We start from the raw sequence: 20,053 nt of genomic DNA, 5'->3' as shown, positions 1-20,053 counted from the left end.
TTTTATGCAATGAATACCCCTGAAAATCTGAAAGATAAATGCAGGAAAAGGGGCAGTATCTTTGATGACTTTTTTCAGTTATTTGTGTCTCTCAAGAACTTACTTGTATTTATCTCTTGCAAATGAGAGCCTGCCAGTTTATCTTTCTCTAAACCAACCCCACTTCAATGAATTAGCGTTAGAGCTGAAAACTCCTTTACCTTGGCAGCTTCTTTGTGTTAGCAACACCTAATTACTAAGTATTTTGAAGAATTCAGTGGTATACAAATGACAGGAAGAAAGAAGCAGTGTTTCAGGATCACCTTATATTGTAAAGTCAAGCAATGTAAGATTTTAGAAGTTGAAAACTTGTAAATAGAATTATATAGTGGCCTAATGTTCTGTTGAAAATATTCTGTTTCCTAATTTTAAGAACATACCAGTTTTGTCACCTAAAGGATCTTTTTATCTTTGGTCTTTCCCCCCTTTTCTTGCCTCTTATTTGAAAAATGAATTGAAAGACACTAAGAGGAAGGGAGGCTGTTACTAGAATTCTCTGGTTTTTCTTCATGATTGGGAACAATCACCCAGACTCAGTAAGAATCATTGCACACAAACATCTGTAACTAGTGTGGACCTAACCATTGTGTAGATTTGAGAAAATGTATATTTGATATTTGATTATTCTTAGAGGGGTAGCTGAATAAAAGACAGTCTTCTTTCCACCTCACCTAGAAGTGAGAAATTTGATAGGAAAATAACATTGTCATTTAAGATAAAATAAGACTTTTTTTTTTTTTTTTTTTTGGTAGATCACCAAGAAAACGAAGGTCTAGGTCACGATCTGGTTCTCGAAAGCGTAAACACAGAAAGCGATCACGCTCCCGCTCTAGAGAAAGAAAGAGGAAATCATCACGTTCATACTCGAGTGAAAGAAGAGCTAGAGAAAGAGAGAAAGAACGACAGAAGAAGGGCTTGCCTCCAATTAGATCTAAAACATTAAGTGGTAAGTGACATGCTTTTCCAGAGCTTTGGTTTCAGTAAATATTAAGAAAATAGTTAACCTGCTCCAAAGTTTCTCAGCCTTATTTTCAAACTAAGAACTTGAAAACTGGCTTGGTAAATGAGTAGTTTTATTTTTGGCTTTTGTAATGTGATAGAGGAGAAAAGAAAAAGGAATAGCAGATTATACTCAAATACTAAAATCGTTGAGAGCTGATTTCTTTTTTTTTAAATGCCAGTTAGAAAATATGACTTGACTAGTGACTTATAAAGCAGAGTAGGACTCATGTCTGTTTCATGGGCCCTGTGACATCTGTGCATTGTGTCCTAACCAGTTATAAACACCAGGTCTGTAGGAGTAATTATTATAGGAAGCATGTGAATTTTTAAGCTAATTATAAACTTACTGGATCAGTACTGAAGGAGGATTCCTATTGTAAAAACTTCCCCTCCTTCTATAATATATGATTAGAACATACTTGGTTGTAGTGGGTGTCTGTTCTGGGAGTGAGCTTGGGAAGAGTTGACTTGGTAGAGTGTGAGGTACAGGAGAGTAAGTTGTAATTAGTGCCAGATTCTGCCTAAATGATTCTTAGTGGGTTATGACTATTAAGGTGAACCAACAGACTGCAGATGGGCAACGTACATGAAATGGGGCAAATCGTCAACCTTGCCACTAGCTAAACGCTGATCAGGTTATCTAATTTCTGAAGGTCTCCAAATAAATTCTTTCTGCCACGGAGATAGATGAATAATTAGTATAACTTACACAGCTGATGCGTCCTGGAAATCCGGGCTATAATTAAAGGTAACAGCCATCTTCTTACTAAATTCTGGCAATTTGAACAAGCCTTGGCTATTTTCCCAGAATCTTACCTGATCATGAGAGCCAGTGTTAATAATGTTGATATTCCTACCTCTGGATGTTTCTGTTTATTCCTTAGGGTGAGAGACCAAATTCAAACATTTTAGTGCTGTCTGATAAATAATGTCAAAAGTCTGATCATAAAATCTCTACTATGCCTCCTCCCATGACTACCATTAGAATATTCCACATCACCAATTTTAGGATGGGGCTTTTATGTGGGATCTCTTTCATTTAGTTCCTCACCTAACTTGTCTTGTTTCTGCTGCCACTATTTACATAGTTATTGACCATAGAATTTATTTTCTATTGCTATTTTATTTTCATGGGTAAAACACAATTAAAAAATTTAGAAAGTACGTAAGAAAATACAGCAAAAAGTGTGTCTCAGCTTTTACCTCATAACTCTCTTTACTGAGAAGCAATAACAATATAATGTGGTCCCAACACACTTTAAACATAGATGGTAATGTTTCCCTGCCATTGGTCCTTAAAACATAAGAATTTTTCATGAGTAGTCCAGGGGATGTGAAACATCAACAAACAGTAGCATTCTAGGAATCAAGTGCACCCTTATGGGATAGAGGAGAATCATTATTACTTTCTGGGGGGAAAATGGAGTTGTCCATAGGAAAAACTTACAGAGAGACAATATTGAAAGAGTCGGGGAAACATGGGACAGATTAAGGCAGCTGTAATACGTAGAACAGAGTAATTAAGAGTTGAGAACTGTTCAGTGAAAGAGATCCAGAAATTTGCTAAGGGTTTGTGGTAGGATGAGTAATGGTCCCCCAAAGATGTCCATGTCCAAATCACTGAAGCTTATAAATATGTTACATTGCATTTGCAGATCCGATTAATAAGGATCTTGAGATGGGGAGATTAATTTGGATTATCCAGAAGGGCTCAGTTTAATCCAGAGGACTTTATAAGAGGGAAACAAGAGGGTCAGAGAGAAAAGGTGATGTGAAGATGAAAGGGAGAAGGACTGACCGATAGTGGTAAATGCTGCACTGTTGGTTTTCAAGATGGATGTTGGGGTCATGAGCTGAGAAATGCAGACAGCTTGTAGAAGCTAGCATAGGCAAGGAGGCAAATTCTCCCCTAGGGCCTCCAGAAGGAATGCAGCCTTGTTGACTCATTTTAGACCACCAGAACTGTAAGAGAATACATTGTTGTGTTTTAAGGTCGTAAATTAGCGGTATTTTGTCATAGCAGCAAAAGAAAACTAATACATTGCCCTTATTATTTCCCTTATTAAACTTATTTTTTAATGATATTGACATAAATTGAAATATATTAAAAGTCTGCAAAAATATCAGCTGTAAGTATTTTTAAAGTAAATGTATTTAGGAAAAGGAGATGTTCATGGAGGCATGAACAGTGCAGCCAAAAATGGTCAAGATGTCTCGTGTGTAGCATTTATTTATTAAAGGGAAGTGGCTTCCAACCCTTAAGTATCCCTGAGTCTTTCATGGTAACAAATTAAGGAGTTCTGATTCAGCTTTCCCTTTTTATCTCCATGCAAATTATTCTTTTCTTAAGGATAAGATACTGTTTTCACATTTAACTGTTGATTGGAGAAAACCATCCACATATTCATTCTGGCACAGAAAGATGCTTAAAAGATACACAGATAGGACTGCAGTGAGAAGTGGTTTTGAAACTTTGTTGCACGTTAGCATCACCTGCAGAATTTTTTTCCCTAGGTAGGGTGTAGTAATTAGGTTTATTTACTTATTTTTTTAACGGAGGTACTGGGGATCAAACCCAGGACCTCATGCATGCTAGGCATGTGCTCTACCACTGAGCTATATACCCTGACCCCCAAACCTGCAAATTTTAAAACTCCCAATTCCCTATCTGTCATACCCCATACCATCTTTTACAGTGGGTCTCAGGTATCCACAGGTGATTCACGTGTGCTGCCAAGTTTGAGAACGTGTGGTAATGCAAGAAGTTGACTTGGCATAGATGTGAATGAGTACCTGGTATTTTTGTTGATTTTAAACATAACAGATAAACATATCAGTTAACAAATATTTTAAATACACTATCTTAAATTTTAATTTATTGTTACTAGTGCTTTTTTTAGCTACTTGAAAGAAAAACTATATGATTTAGGCCATTTGTCTCTTACGTCTTGACAGTATGTAGCACTACTCTGTGGGTTGGCCAAGTAGACAAGAAGGCAACACAGCAAGATTTAACCAACCTGTTTGAAGAGTTTGGACAGATTGAATCCATTAATGTAAGTATCAGTTCTTTAATAGTTTAAGGTTGAAAATATAGTTTGCAGTATCACTTGGGTTCCTGATAAACCCAGTAATATCTGCCTTCAATCACATCTTTCTAAGGATTATTTGACTAATCATTTTTGTTTGTTCTGCTGCTGTGTATCTCAATTAATTTTTATTTTTTTAGATGGAATTCTAACAAAATACTTATTAGGGGGTTTATAAGAATGTAGTGGTACTTGATTCCTAAAAATATCAAGTGTTTGAGTTAGCAGGAGCAGTATGTGTGATCTGGCTTAAGTTTTTTTTTATGAAAATGAAGGCACTGAGTTAGAATTGTACTCAGCTGCACACAAGCATGTAGGGAGTGGTGAAGACACAACTGGACTTGAGTCGCAGTCTTGCCGGCCTCTTCCCTCCCCTTCCCCGTCTCCCCTTCTCAGAGCAAACCTGAGGTGGGACAGCCTGTGTGGCCAGGGCACCTCCAGTCACTGGAGCGTAACTCTTGCACTCCTCCACTTCATTCTTCCAGTGTGCCCAGTCTCCTTCTTTGAGTATTTTCTTCTTCCTGAAGAGCTATTTTTTCTTGAGGCTGAAACTAATGAAATGTTTCATAGTCGTTTACTTGTTTGAGGAGACTTATAATTCCTTAACTCTCTGATTTTATTCACTGTTACTGTACTTTTTATGTCTCTTGGGCCTTTTTGTCATTGTTTACCAGAAATTAGCTGGTTTCCTTTCTAGTCTTAGGTTCCTTATAGTCTCAACATTCCTTATATGGCCAAACTTGACTTTTCTGTTAATAACAAGACTCATTATTTAAATTGAATTTGACTATTTTGTATTTTACTTTCAACTGTGTATATCATTGGCGCCTCACAAGAAGCTGGTTAAATAATTCAAATACTGTTATTTTACCAGCGAGGAACCTAAATGATTTGACTGAACTACAAGGATAATAAATAGCTGATTGGGTAATAGATAATAGGTGGTTGGCTATGTTTCAACTTAGGTATCAAATTCTTCTTTTTACGCTGTGAAAATGTAGGCTTCTCTTTTTGTCTTTTAAAATTTCACCTGTCAGAATATAAGTAATCTTTTTGAGTCTGTGGCCATATAACCTCTGAAATATTTTCTCATTTTCTGCTGCCTTTAAACTAGTGGTTCTCAGCTCTAGCTGTGTATCACAAATGGGTTGACATTTGAAAAATAAGGATGCCTGTGATCAGTATCTTTAGCTTCCTCTCAAAGTGCCATAAGTACACAGGTGATTTTGATTCAAAGCCATGAATCACTGCTCTGAGCAGATCCTGAATCCAAGTAGCATTTTGGTTTTTCGCATTGCTTATGACATTTGTAGTCTTGTACCACAGTCATTTGGCACATTAGTTTTCTTGTCTCCCTCTTCTTTATTACCTTTTAAGATCATAGTACTTACAAGTAATAGACACTGAGTTATTTTGTGAACTGAAGTGTACTGACTGAATGGCTAGTGATAAAACCCAGGATTTGAAAAATTGATGGAAGATTTATAAACCTTTTACTTGGTATAGGGGGAGTTTCAAGACTGAGAAAAGTCCATTAGATTTAGCATTTAGTAGGCTATTAGCTTAAAGAAAATATTTTCAGTGGGTTGGTAAGGGGTTGGATCTACATTGCAGGAGATGAAGTATGTAAGTATGATAGAGTTCTCTTTTGAGAAAAGTTTGATATTAGAGTGACAGCTTGAAATATTAGCAAGATGAGGGAAAGGTTGTTTTGACAGCTAGAGCTTTTTAGGTACTGAATACTAATGGAGTGATAAATATCTTTTGAGTTCTTCAAAAAGAAACTGAATTGCTCTATGTATTTTTCTGAATTAATACATTAAAAGTAATTTTATGATCTGGTGGTCTGTAGAATAGTTAAATGCTTTGTAAATAGAACACTGAGATCCTTACACTGAGGCTATCCTCCTATTCATGTTAAAACTTGTACAGAAATACTTGGACAAAATTAAGTTTTATAAAATGAAAAGCTTTTGTTTTATCATTTGTTGTAGATTTTAGATTTTATGTTAAGAATAAGATACTTCCCCCAAAACAAAAATCCTCATGTTACTCAACAGTATTTGGAAAAATTTAAATACTATTGTGAATAAACTGTATGCCTTCAAATATATTGGTCATACAGTATTATTTTCCTTTTATCTGGTGGTGGTATATGCATATCTTTATATATTGTTTTGTTTTAATAGTTCTTCATTGTATATTAAAACTTTGATTGACATGTGATACTCAAGATTTCACATATCTCATGGCTTAGAATGAGATCAAACTAGCTTCCAAAGTTTTTTTTGTAACTTAGTAATTGATTGTGCATGAATTATACCAATAAATAGATAGCTGAGGAAGAGAAGGGGAAACAACTCCATATTAATCAATGTTCCATTAAAACCATATAATGCCAGAAATGAATTGCCGTCTTTATGCCCTTTCTAAAGAAAAAAATTTTTTTAATAGATGATTCCTCCCAGGGGCTGTGCTTACGTCTGCATGGTTCATCGACAAGATGCGTTTCGTGCTCTTCAGAAACTTAGTTCTGGATCATATAAAATTGGGTCCAAGGTCATTAAGGTAAGATCAGGAGTGGGGCACATGCTTTTGTTTTATTGGATTTTATTGGATAGAATGTTTCCTGTATTTAATCATCTTCTTCTTTAATGTTATGGGCAAACCTTGACAGGTATTTTATTACGTCAGTGTTGTTGAATTATAAAATTAGCTATAGATGAAACAATAACCAAAGCCTTACTCAAATAGTTCTCTGAAATCACACATGCGCAGTTGTCTTAGTCAACCTGGGCACCATTTTATGAGCCGAACTTTTTCATTTTTACAAGTTTGTCTTCATTCACTCTTTCCTAGTGCATTCCTAACCCTACCCCTTAATTATGTTATTAATGTCTCCTTTTTAACAACTTGTCTTATATAAATCAGGCTCTTGTGAAAGGCTTGTTCATATTTTTATTTTCCTCTTAGTCTTTACATGGAGTGTTTATTGTGTATTTTTCTATTTTTACTTTTTGTCACTAATTTACATTTTATTTCTGCTATTTGAAGATAATTTATTCCATCAGGTTCTGCAACTGAATTTAAAACTTTATGATAACTACTCTCAAGGGAGTTTATAATGCCGTGCTTTGTCATTTTATGGCAGAGAGTTTCTCTGTGTAAAAACTGAAGTGTCACTGGTTTCTTCCCTGGAGTACCAAGATTTTGTTTAAATTAACTATTTTAATTATTGCTAATGTAGGTTGACATTTTTATAGTGAAGAGTAGATTTGGATTATTTTGGGAGATATGTTGTTTAAAGTCACAGTAAGAAGTGAAAAGAAATCCCATATTATAAACACCATTGCTGTCTAATGCATATTTTATTTTACAAACAAAATCAGAAAATAAGTGGAAGAAATTTCCTTGGCTGCCATTATTCCAGCAGTGTTGCTGTATTTGTTCAACTGATTTTTTAAAACTAATTTTATTTGTATTTACATTGTTAGCATGTAATTTTGTATGTTTTACCTTGTTTTTACAGTATATATGAGCTTCCTTTTTTCCTCTCCTCTTTCCTGATAGATTGCTTGGGCTTTAAACAAAGGTGTAAAAACAGAATACAAACAATTCTGGGATGTGGATCTTGGAGTTACATATATACCATGGGAAAAGGTTAAAGTGGATGACTTGGAAGGTTTTGCAGAAGGAGGCATGATTGATCAGGAAACTGTAAATACTGGTAAGAAACCTAGGAGTAGTTTTTATGGTTTAAAAAGTATGCTTAAAAGATTGTAACTGATAAGAGTTTTGCATGATAGCGTAAATTGCGTTTATTTCCTGGATTCTTGCCCAGTAGGTGAAAAAATGAAACATCATTCTGTCTGATGTATATGCTCAGTGGGATCCATTTCATAAGTTCAGAGCATAGACAGTGTTCTAGAACTTTGTAAATGTGGCATTTTTCATATGTGCCTTGTAAAAGTTTCGGGCTTTGAGGAGAGTTGTGTATATGGAGGCTTTTTGAAAGTAATGATTTCAGTTAGTTGAGTGTAAATGGGAACTGGGGATTTAGGAAGTTTTTAAAAGAAACTTGACTTTCTAAAATTAGTGTTTATGTTGGAAATGGCAAGAATAGACTCGGTTTAGAGAGCTGTAGTTTAGATTCATGCAGTTCTACAAAGCTTACAACCAAAAGATAATCCGACCCATTCTTTTTAAAAAATTTGTCTTTTTATATTTAAAAATTTTAGTTGTAAATTTACAGAATGATTAACAATTAAATCCAGTAAGAAATCTTAAAATAGATACTTGGGAAATAATTGAATTATGATATATACCTAATTTTTTTTACATCTCAGCTCTTCTACCAAAATTAGCTAATTTTCAGAATAGTATTTTCCTTCTCAGGCCAGTGCACATATTTTCAAACTTTTTCAACTTTTTCAGTTGTTTTCTTCTTGTCATTTTCTCTCTCTCTCTCCCACTTTTTCTTTTTATTTATGTTCTTCCAGAACATTTATTCATTCAAAAAATATTTCAGTTACTACTTTGTGCTAGGCATGATTTTAGGAACTAGGATTAAAGCAGTGAGACAAACAGAAGAAAATCCATTCTCTGATGGAGTACGCATTGTAGTACAAGGGTTGACAACTTAACAGCCCAAATCTTACTGGCAGCCTGTTCTGTAAATAAAGTTTTAGTGAAACATAGCCATGCTCACTCAATTGTGTTTACCTATTGTATATGACTTTTTAAAATTCAACAACAGTTGAGTTGTTGTAACATAGAACACACGGCCTGCAAAGTCTTAAAATACTTAGTAGGGTAAGTCCCAACTCATGTCGTAGTGGGGGAAAAAATGGATAATAAACAAAGTAGATAAACTAGATAGTATTTCTTACCTTTTTAATTTAATTTAATTTAATTTAATTTAATTTTATTTTATTTTATTTTATTTTATTTTATTGATTTTTCTTGGATGGGGAGATTATTAGGTTTATTTATTTATCTTAATGGAAGTACTGGGAATTGAACCCAGGACCTCATGCATGCTAAACACTCACTCTACCATGAGCTATACCCACCCACTAGATAGACTAGGTGATATTTCAGTATTGGTAAGTTCTAAAAAGAAAATCAGGGAAAGGGGATAGGCAGTGTGGGTGTGGAGCTATTGCAGTTTTAAGTGGTTGAAGAAGGTGTGGTGGAGAAGGGGATATTCGGAGGAGTGAGACCTGCAGCTGTCTGGGGAAAGAGCATTTCATACAGAGAGACCAGCAAGTGTGAAGTCTGTTAAAAAATTATGCGACCAGTGTGGCTTGAGCATTGTGCGGGTGAGTAGTAGAAGGTGAAGTCAGAGAGGACAGAGGGGCGAAGTCATGTAGAGGCTTAGTCATTCTAATAACTTTGATCTTTAAGGGAGGTGACGAGCCTTCGGAGGAACCATTGGAGCTTCTTCACTGTATTTGTCCCTAGTTGTATTTTCAGAAAGATTTTTCTATATTGGGTTAATACTTTCCTTGTTGGTTTCCCCTCGTACCTGGTGACAAAATACAGAGTAAGGTTGGTTCCTCTTACGTCAGACAGCCTTTGAGATACGTGTCTGTTATATCCCTTTTAAGTGTTTTCTCTAGACTGAGTATTTTAATGTCTGATTTGTGCTTTGTGTCATGCTGCTTTGAACTCCTTAGTATCCTAATCAGATCTCTCTCAGCAAAACCAAATAGCTTGGCACCTACAGTTGCGGACACATCTTAAAAATGTGCCAAGGTAGATGAGGACTATATAGACATGAAATATATATACATACATAGAAAGGAAATGAAAAATTGCCTCTATCCAGAGGAAATCAATTTCAAATATTTTGTTTAGAGTGGGAAACTGTGAAAAGCTCAGAACCTGTTAAAGAGACGGTCCAGACAACTCAGAGCCCAACTCCAGTTGAAAAGGAGACCGTGGTCACAACCCAGGCAGAGGTTTTCCCTCCACCTGTTGCTATGTTACAGGTTAGTGCTGGGCATTTTTGTTATTGTTAAATGTGTTGCTTTACATTTCTGTTTTTACTTGTGCATTTACTTTATAAAGCTTGGAGGAAATTGTCCAAAATAGACTAATATTAAATATAAGCATTTTTGAATGCTTTCTTTTAGAAAAGGTATCATTTATATTTAAATGTTTTTTTTTTTTTGAACAAATACTTACTGATTGCTCTAGTTACCTGGATAGGGATACATCAGTGAAAAAAAACCAAACACAAATCCCTGCCCTTGCAGAGCTTTTTTTCTCAATAGGGAAGGCAGAAAATATAAAATCAATGAGTGTATAAGATAATGTGAAGGGGAAAAGGTAGGATCACTAGGAGTGTCTGGGTAGGTGTTTACAATTTTAAATAAAATGGTCCAGGTAGACCGGAGAACGTGACAGCCACAGCTTAAAGCTGCTGAACAGTATCACGGGGCGGTCTAAAGAACGGGGACCCACCAGTGCGGAGGCCCCGGGCCCTAGGCCAGGAGTGTGCTTGGAGTGCTCCAGGAGCGGCGAGTGGACAAGAACTGAGTGAGTAGAGGCAGCTTAGTGGAAGTGAGACCCCTGGAGGGACTTTGGTTTTCACTCTGAGATGGCAAGCCATTAGACGATTTTGAAGAAAGGAGCAGCTTGTGCTGGCTTAGAGTTTTAAAGGATTGCACTGGCAACTATTTTGAGAATAAAATAGTGGGCATTGATAAAAGCAAGGAGACCAGTTAGAAGACAGTTGCAGCAATCCAGATGAGAGGTGATGGTGGCTCAGACTAGGCTGGTGGCAATGGAGGCAATGAGAAGTTTTCAGATAGGTAGATTCTGATGGTACGACCAGGGAATGTGATCAGACGTGAGTTGTGAGAAAGAGCAGAGGTGAGGTTTTTGGTCTGAGAAATGGGTGAGATGGATGATCACTATCTGAGAATGGGAAAGACCGTGGGAAGTGTTGTTTTGGGAGGGACAGCTGGGAGTTCAGTTTTTTGTGTGTGAAGTTGGAACTGTTTTTCAAGACAACAAAGTTGAGATGTTGAATGGAACATTGATACCAAGTGAACTTCAGGAGAGAAGTACAGCTTTATTGCAGATAAATATTTGGGAATTATTGTACCTAGGATGAGTAAAAGAATTTATGCTTAGGAGTAGAAAACTAATGAGAAATTTGAGCCATTTTAAAGCTGTTAGTAACATGGTTCCTAATGGTGATTAAATTGGATAACATAGTGGGAGATGGCAGCTTAAAATTAAGCATGATATTCACTATTCACATAGGTGCCCATCATTTTACATCACTTGAATATAAGATAGATTTCACAATCTCCACATTTGGTGTCTGTTGAAAAATACTGCCTTGCTCTTTCAAGTAGGTTCACTTACTAAAATACATAAAGGGGAAAAACAAAATGACTTGCTGTTTGTTACCTTCCAAAAAAGAGACAAATAATTTACCTTTGGTTGTTCTAAGATGTAATCATTGCAGATGGATAAAATGATACATGGACTTTTTATTTTCTATCCACAAAAGATTCCAGTAGCTCCAGCAGTGCCTACAGTTAGTTTAGTCCCACCAGCATTTCCTGTGTCAATGCCAGTTCCTCCTCCTGGATTCAGTCCAATTCCTCCACCTCCTTTTCTCCGAGCAAGTTTTAACCCTTCACAACCACCTCCTGGTAAGAAATTTTCACCTTACTATTTGAACTCTATTTAGAATATCATTTAAAGTGTTCTTTTTCCAGGTTTAAATCCTGTACAGCAGTGATTCTCAAACCTTAGCTTACATCTTAATCACCTGGAGGGTGTGTTAAAGCATAGATTTCTGGGTCCAGCCTCCCTTTAAGTCAGTGGAACTGAGGTGGGGCAAGATAATTGCATTTCTAACAAGTTCCCAGCTGATGAGTATTGTTGGAGGGCTGCACTTCAAGAAGCACTGACAGAGAAAAGAAATGTATTCCTTTAAAATCATCGAAATACTCTCAAAATTATTTAAAATTTATGTTGAAGTTTTTGTATCAAAGCTTTCTAAAATTATCACCCATTCATCACAAAATATGCATTAAGGTAAACAACAGGGTCTTACTGTATAGCACAGAGAACTATATTCAATACCTTGTAATAGTGTACAGTGAAAAATATATATGTACAACTGAAGCACTATGCTGTATGCCAGAAATTAACACAACATTGTAAATTAGTTTTTAAAAGTATGCATTAAATTATATAGATTGTCCCTCCTAAAAGTCATTAGGTTTCTGTTTTGACATTAGAAATTATAATATACCTTAAAATGCTAATTGAATTTCTAATACTTTTTTTTGCCCTAATAAATAGGTAGACAGAAGTTCCTTGAATCAGTGTTTATAGGTAAAAACTATAGGTTACTTAACACATACCAATTAAATATAAATAATTGCCTCCATAGCTTAGAGCTAGAGCTTTTAGTATTAGATCATGGGAGATTTAGAAGAATGAGGGAGAGAATACAAGGGATCAAGTCATACATACTGCTTTCTTAAAACTATTTCTACTTTTTTTTTTAACTTCATGGATTATTTGCATAATATAGAAAAAATTACAGAATTGATTTCTGTAATTTAAGTTCTTAGCCATTGAATAGAGTTCCTAAAATTCGTCAGCATGGCCAAAAAGTAAATTCGTCGTTTGAGAATCGTAATTTGTCATGTAAGATAAAATTTTTAAATTACAATTTGTAATTTGAAATTTATGCAGATTTCAATAAGAACTTTATCTTTTTATATTTTAAATATTGGAAAATTACTCTTGTCAGCTGTCTTCCATATTAGTGATTAAAAATTAAAATTTTTATCAGAAGATTTGGGAGGGGGTAATTAGGTTTATTTATTTATTTATTTATTTATTTTAATGGTGGTACTGCGGATTGAACCCAGGACCTTGTGCATGAGAGGCAAGCACTCTACCACTGAGTTAAACTCTCCCCCTCAGGAGATATTTTAAAAGGTTACTTCATACTGTACGGATTTTATAAAGTCTTCATCTAGTATTCATTTGTTGAAAATCACCTATCTTTATTTTCCATTATTTTTAGCCACTATTTTCTAATAGAATTTCATGGTAGCTCAAGGAAGCAGGTCTATAATTTGATTATCTGATACTTAAAATCATAAAACAGCCAGATTAAAGTAATTTCATTTATCTTTTATTTATTTTTGCTGATTTATTTCCATGCTCAAAACAATATAGCAATATCCAAGGTTAATGAAAATATTCTGATCTTGTGAGTAAGTAGCATATATATCAAAGAAACACAGTAGCACATTTTACAGATGACATTGTTCCATGTAATGTTATCAGCAGCTTGGAATACAATGTTTAACTCCCCGTGCAGTCACCATACTAAGATATAAACAGGTTTCCTGGCTTGAATTAATGTTTGATTTTATAGCATCGTAGAGTATGCCACAGGATTTAAACAAATGAGTAAATAAATGGGATATACTCATGGTAGGGATTTCTGTGCTTTACCTGGCTTAATAAGGATCAAATAAGGTAGTGTTTGTAAAAGTAATTTTCCAAACAGGAAATTTATTCACAAATATGAGGTGGTAGTAATGACTATTTTTAAGAATGTAGAATTTCATTTATAGCTATTGAAATCTTTGATTTAAAAGAAAGTAACTTTTTTTGTTGTTTTATTACTGGTCTTTTTTTCCTCTCGTGCAGGTTTCATGCCACCTCCAGTTCCCCCACCTGTGGTACCACCGCCTACTATTCCACCAGTAGTACCAACATGTGAGTTTTCTCCTTTAAGAGTTTTCTTCATTTATGATAATGTTAATGCGTCATTTCTCATTCTTATGAATCGTTAATTTTTTAATGATGAAAATTTTCAGACAAATGCATTTTTTTGTTAAATGATTTCTAACAAATTAACAGTATCATATGACAGTCCATATTCAGATTTGCTTTATTGCCTCAAAATGTCTTTTTATAATTGTTTTATTGTAGTCAGAAGTCAAAGAAGGGTTCTAATATTATATTTGTGTGTGTTTTGTTTTGTGTATTAATGTCTTAATCTAGAACAGTCCCACCCAGACCTCCCTTTTTAAAATTTTTCATGTCTTTGACTTGTTGAAAAACAGTTTACTTCTTTATGCAAGATCCCAAATAATGGATTTGGGGTTTTTTTTTTTTTGCTTCTTTGTGGTATCAAATTTGTTCCTCTGTCTCTTTGAAGCTCCTGCAGGTAGGAAGTTTTTAGCACTGTAGTCTTGTTTAGAATATGCTTCAAGTTTTTTGTAAGAATGCTTAACAGGTAGGGTGCTGTGGACTTGATATTACATCCCATCAGGAGGCATGCAGTGCCTTCTTGTCCCACTTTTAATGATGTTAAAATGGATCAGAGCATTCAGATAGTGGAACCTGGTCATTAAAAGAAGTTGGCCTTCAAATTTTCATCTGATGGTTTCATCCTTTGATTATTATTGCCTGAATCTACTTTTTATTAGTTGCAAAGTGGTGATCTTCTGGATTTTATAATTCCTTCCACATTTCTTAGCTGTAAAGAAGATCTTTCTCTTACCAACTAATAATATTTGGTTACCTTGAAGTACAGTTGGACAGGAGACAGCAGACCCAGGCTAGATGCTAAGTTCTTTTCTGTAAGTGCATTTTTCAGATTAATGATTTCTGTGGGTATTTCCCATGATACCAGTGACTGAAGGGGAAGAGGATTTCTCTTATTTTTCCTTATCCACTCCCTTTCCTCTATTTTTTCCTCCATTTTTTGTAGTGTTTATGCATTAATGAATTTTTACTTCCAAGTGGTCGCATTCACTTTTCTTTTTGAGGTTCAGCTTGTTCGTCTTTGGACAGTGAAAGACCTTTCATGTTGCTTCTCTATTCCTTTGAGATGACCACATCAGTTTTTGAGAGCGTCCTAGCTTCTGGCCTAATATTGGACCAAAGGACTTACTGTAAAAAGAATGTGTATGATACAGGGCTTTCCTTTCAAATATTATAACCCATTTTTCTTATATTTTTAAACTTTTTTCTGTCCTTCAGTGTTCAGACAACATTGGGATCCTTTCTGTTACTGTTAGTTAATTAGGAAGAAGTGTTTATTCTTTCTGAAATTCAGAAAAGTGTTCAGAAGCCGTTTCTGAATTCACCGTTCAGAGACTCATCTTACTTTAGAGCCTACCTCCCAGTTATTTCTCCTTACTTTATTCATTTTGGAAAATCTAGGATCAGTAGTCAAAGGGGAAAGAGAAATACCACTGTGTGCCAGGCGCTCGCTTGATTGTTCGCATCGTCTCATTTAATTCTCATAATTCCCGCATGTGATCCTGGGTCCTTTCATCCCGGTTTTACAGCTCTGTTACATGCTAACAGTTTATCTAGGTCGTCTGGAGTTAAATGTGGACATGAAACAGTTTCTGAAATCCCAAAATACATGATTTAATAGTGTTGTGACATAAACTGGACTAAAAATTCTAATTGTTCAGTTGTGATTTTATATTCCTTTAGTTTAGTTTTTTTTTAACATATACACAAGGGTTTTGCTATCCATTCTTTAAAATTAAATGTTTACACCTTTTTACTTGTAGTTCTCATCTGATGAGTTTCTAACCTCATTTGACAAAAAGCAGTGAATGTGAGGATCCTAGTTCTTATAATTTCAAGGGGATTGGGCAGATTTTCATTCTCATGCATATTTGTTGGTTTGCACTAATCATTTCTGTATATTTAGATATTCACATACTGGCATCCTTGAAAAATTAGGATTTTTTTTAGTGCTGGGGTTTTTTTAAGTATGGATCCTTATTTTTACCAAACATTTCTCTTCAAAATATTTCTAAAAATTACTGTTTTCTCCTATTTAAAAAAAGTAAACCTTTCCAAATATAATTTAGCCTCTTCATAATGGCTCATTTGTCATTTTGAGCATCAGTTACTGTATAATGTGCTAGGTAATACAGAGATGCCATTAAATGAAACACTCAGGCTGCCAGAAGTTAGTTTTCAGTATAAGTGAAATAAAGAGACCCAAGAGAATTCACACACGTCTTGTTAACTGAGCAGTCTTACCAAATAATTGGCGAAAGAGGATAGGAAGTCAAGACCAGTGTTGGTTATACTTAGTATTTTAACTTAGCGCATGAATTGATTAGCAAATTAGATCTGAACTATATGTTCTCCTTCTTTAAACAGCTTTAGTGCAGCCACCATTAGCCATGACTCCAGAAGCTGTGAAAGATGTTGGATTTGGTGGCCTTGTTTTACCAGGTGGTGCTGTTGCCAGTGGTCTTGCTACTTCTACTCTGCCAGCTGGAAGTGTTTTTAACCCTCCAACTAAACAAGCAGAGCCTGAAGAGAAAGTACCTCATCTTCTAGACCACCAGATTTCTTCTGGTGAAAACACCAGATCAGGTAAAAAAACAAAAAAAACCCAGAAATACATAATTAAATCATAAATACTGCTTCTCTGTACTGGTGTTTGGCTCTGAAGTGCCATGCATATGTAACCAGGTTCAGTGCACAAATACGCAATTTTTTAAAAAAGATCACTATCTCCTAAAATTTCTATTAAAAACAAATTTGTCATTCTCTTCAAGATAGTATAGATTTTGACACCTTTCCATTAAGACCCCTCCTCCTCCTTTTTTTGGCCTATTGGAACTGTTTTAATATGTTGTTGTCAAAATAAGATTGCACAAAAAATGCATTCTTACAGGAAGGTTAAAACGAGCAAGTGTTAGGTATAAATAACTTACTTCTACCAGATATTTAGCTAGGTCTAGAGGATAAATATGGTGCTGGAAAGCAGAGAGTCCCCCTTTTTTGGCACCATTGCATATTAAGAATTGTTTGTACTTATAAAGACTTATTGAAGGTGGAGAATCAGTATAAAACCTGACATTTTCGTTTAACTTGAAAAGATTTCATGTAAACATTGCAGGTAACGGACTGCTCATGTTTTAATAATTGAATTTCCCCACACATGGTATTAATAATTCAGCTTTGATTTTTATTTAGTATCCAGTATACCTTGATTCTGGGGGGAGGCGGATGCAAATAGCTGATTAATACGCTAGCTACTGGAAATTTTAGCATTAGTGAGTGTTAGTATAGTTTCCTTTTTACACCAGAATGATTGCTTGTGTTATTTGTCTTCTTTCCACTTTAGTGATTCCAAATGATATTTCGACTGGCTCTGCAATTCTAGGAGGACAGCCGCCAAATGTGACGAGCAGCTCTGGAATTCTGGGAGTCCAGAGACCAAATGTATCAAGTAATAATGAAATTCTTGGAGTCCGGCCATCTAATGTTTCCAGTAGTTCTGGGATTATTGGAGCCCAGCCACCAAATATTCTGAATAACTCTGGAATTTTGGGAATACAGCCACCAAGTGTGTCAACTAGTTCTGGACTTCTGGGAGTACTGCCCCCGAATATACCTAACAATTCTGGACTTATAGGAGTACAGCCACCCAGTGTTCCAAATACTTCTGGACTTTTGGGAACACAGCCACCAGCTGGGCCTCAAAACTTACCCCCTTTAAATCTTCCTAATCAAAGGATGCCTGCAATGCCAATGTTAGACATTCGTCCAGCACTGATACCACAGACACCTGGACCAAGATTCCCTTTAATACAGCCTGGAATTCCACCCCAAAGGGGGCTCCCTCCCCCATCGGTACTTGATTCAGCTCTTCATCCACCACCCCGTGGTCCTTTTCCTCCTGGAGATATTTTTAGTCAGCCTGAAAGACCTTTTCTAATTCCTGGAAGACAAAGTATAGACAATGTTACTAATCCAGAAAAAAGGATACCACTTGGAAATGATAACATTCAACAGGAAGGAGATAGAGATTACCGGTTTCCTCCCATAGAAACCAGGGAAACCATTAGTAGACCTCCCCCAGTGGATGTTAGGGATGTGGTTGGACGGCCTGTAGATCCAAGAGAAGGCCCTGGAAGGCCTCCATTAGATGGTAGAGATCACTTTGGAAGACCTCCTGTAGATATTAGAGAGAATCTTGTGAGGCCAGGCATAGATCATCTTGGTCGAAGAGACCACTTTGGCTTTAATCCAGAGAAGCCCTGGGGGCCTAGAGATTTTGATGAAAGAGAGCATCGGGTTCTGCCTGTCTATGGTGGTCCAAAAGGCTTACATGAAGAAAGAGGTAGATTTCGGTCTGGAAACTATCGCTTTGACCCTAGAAGTGGTCCTTGGAACAGAGGATTTGGACAAGAAGTTCACAGAGATTTTGATGACCGCAGAAGACCCTGGGAGAGGCAGAGGGATAGGGATGACAGAGATTTTGATTTCTGCAGAGAAATTAATGGGAATCGTCTTGGACGAGATAGAATTCAGAACACCTGGGTCCCCCCTCCTCATGCTCGGGTTTTTGAGTTTTTTGAAGGGGCCACTTCTCAACGAAAAGGTGATAATGTGCCTCAGGTTAATGGTGAAAATACCGAGAGACATGCTCAGCCACCACCTTTACCAGCACAGAGTGATCCTGAACTTTATGAAAAACTGACATCGTCCAGTGAAATAAACAAGGAGAAGAGTGACACAGTTGCTGATATAGAAAGTGAACCAGTGGTAGAAAGCACAGAAACTGAGGGGACATAACCATCACTCAGTAGGTAAAAGATACATTTTGTAAAGTTGTCATCTCTCTGTAATAGATTAACGGCTGACTGGACCATAGTTGTTCACTTTTGTCTGCCAGAGTTAAGTTAATCTGATGTTCATGTTCACCTTTCTCTTAAAATAATTGTACAACTGACTTGTATAGACATTGTTCTTAATATGAACATGGTAGGTAAACATTTTTTTATTTTTCTGATAAATGTTGCCCCCAGATTCTTTTAACTTCAAGGAAATAAATAACAGCTTGTCAGAGACTTCCTATGGAAGAAAGAATTTTTTAGATACTACCATTAGGTTGGATATGGTAATAGATATATTTCAGAATAGAAAGTGGTGGTATATCTTATCCATATCTTTAGGCTGCTGCAGAATTTTAAGGTAATAGACAAAGCTGTGATATTTTATGCAAAGACTGGCTCTAGATATTTGAGGAGCACAATACAGAGATTTTAAAAAGTGATTTTGTAAAATCTACACTATGGTCTCTGTTTCTCCAAAGTAAGTGTTTGTGATTTGTTCCTCATACTGCAGTGAGTAAAAACGAAAAAAGAAAAAAGAAAACAACATAAATATTAAAGTACGTTTCAATGTTGGGTGAATTTTGTTTTTAGATGCCAATAAAACTTATTTGTTTGATAACAGTGTTCTAGGAATTGTATTTTTTTAACCTACAAATTCTTAAAACCATGGATCATTAGTGGCATGTGCTTAGTTGTTGCAAAAGTTTTCTATTACTATTACTCTTAATAACAACAAAAAAGAACTGTGTGGTGGAAAAAGCATGTACTTTGATATAAAAATCATGCAGTCTCATTAGTATGTATGTAAATCTGTGTATATTTATTGTGTAAGTCACGTAGATTTTTCTGTTTCTCTGTATGTCTATTTTCACGCACATACAGAGAAAAGTAGAAAGTTGATAGTTTAGATAATAAAATATTCTTTAAAACCAGATAGAAAATTAGAGAAATTTGGCTAATTGACATTGTTCATAGTTACAGCTCTTAGCCTTTATGCTGGTAAAATAAGAAATATTGTAAAGAAATACATTGGCAGCTTGGCGGTTCTTTTTTAATAAGTAAGCATGAAGCCAGATGTAGCATGGAGCTGAATTTCACGTAAACGCTTGCACTGCTTTGTTTCACACTCTATTTGCTGTTCTGCGTAGATAGTGCTAGTACTGAAGTATTACTGGTCACTTGCCTGAAGTGAATTTCTTAATTGCACAAGATGTAGAGTGGTGTTGGTGGATTTAAAACCATTAATTTGTGTACCGGAAA

The 20,053-nt window shown here is 35.6% G+C and overlaps 1 protein-coding gene across 12 annotated transcripts in view; it reads left to right on the top strand.

The window, feature by feature from the left end:
- Positions 1-20,053, top strand: part of SCAF8 (SR-related CTD associated factor 8) — a 196,520-nt gene that overhangs the window by 59,110 nt on the left and 117,357 nt on the right. For 9 of the 12 annotated variants that reach the window (XM_074368120.1, XM_074368124.1, XM_074368118.1 and 6 more), the window contains 9 exons: positions 792-985; positions 3,997-4,097; positions 6,585-6,698; positions 7,701-7,857; positions 9,990-10,123; positions 11,659-11,803; positions 13,833-13,901; positions 16,323-16,541; positions 17,299-18,766. In XM_074368120.1, the coding sequence (XP_074224221.1) occupies positions 792-985; positions 3,997-4,097; positions 6,585-6,698; positions 7,701-7,857; positions 9,990-10,123; positions 11,659-11,803; positions 13,833-13,901; positions 16,323-16,541; positions 17,299-18,752 (2,587 nt within the window). In that variant the 3' untranslated portion in view covers positions 18,753-18,766. Of the gene's footprint in view, positions 1-791; positions 986-3,996; positions 4,098-6,584; positions 6,699-7,700; positions 7,858-9,989; positions 10,124-11,658; positions 11,804-13,832; positions 13,902-16,322; positions 16,542-17,298; positions 19,413-20,053 lie in introns of those variants that run through there. The other 3 variants (XM_074368123.1, XM_074368122.1, XM_074368112.1) reach the window with 1 other exon arrangement.

The sequence above is a fragment of the Camelus bactrianus genome, chromosome 8 (genome assembly GCF_048773025.1).
Source record: "Camelus bactrianus isolate YW-2024 breed Bactrian camel chromosome 8, ASM4877302v1, whole genome shotgun sequence".
Lineage (NCBI taxonomy): Eukaryota > Metazoa > Chordata > Mammalia > Artiodactyla > Camelidae > Camelus > Camelus bactrianus.
Note: the sequence above shows the minus strand (reverse complement) of the source record. Positions and strands in the feature narration are given on the sequence as shown.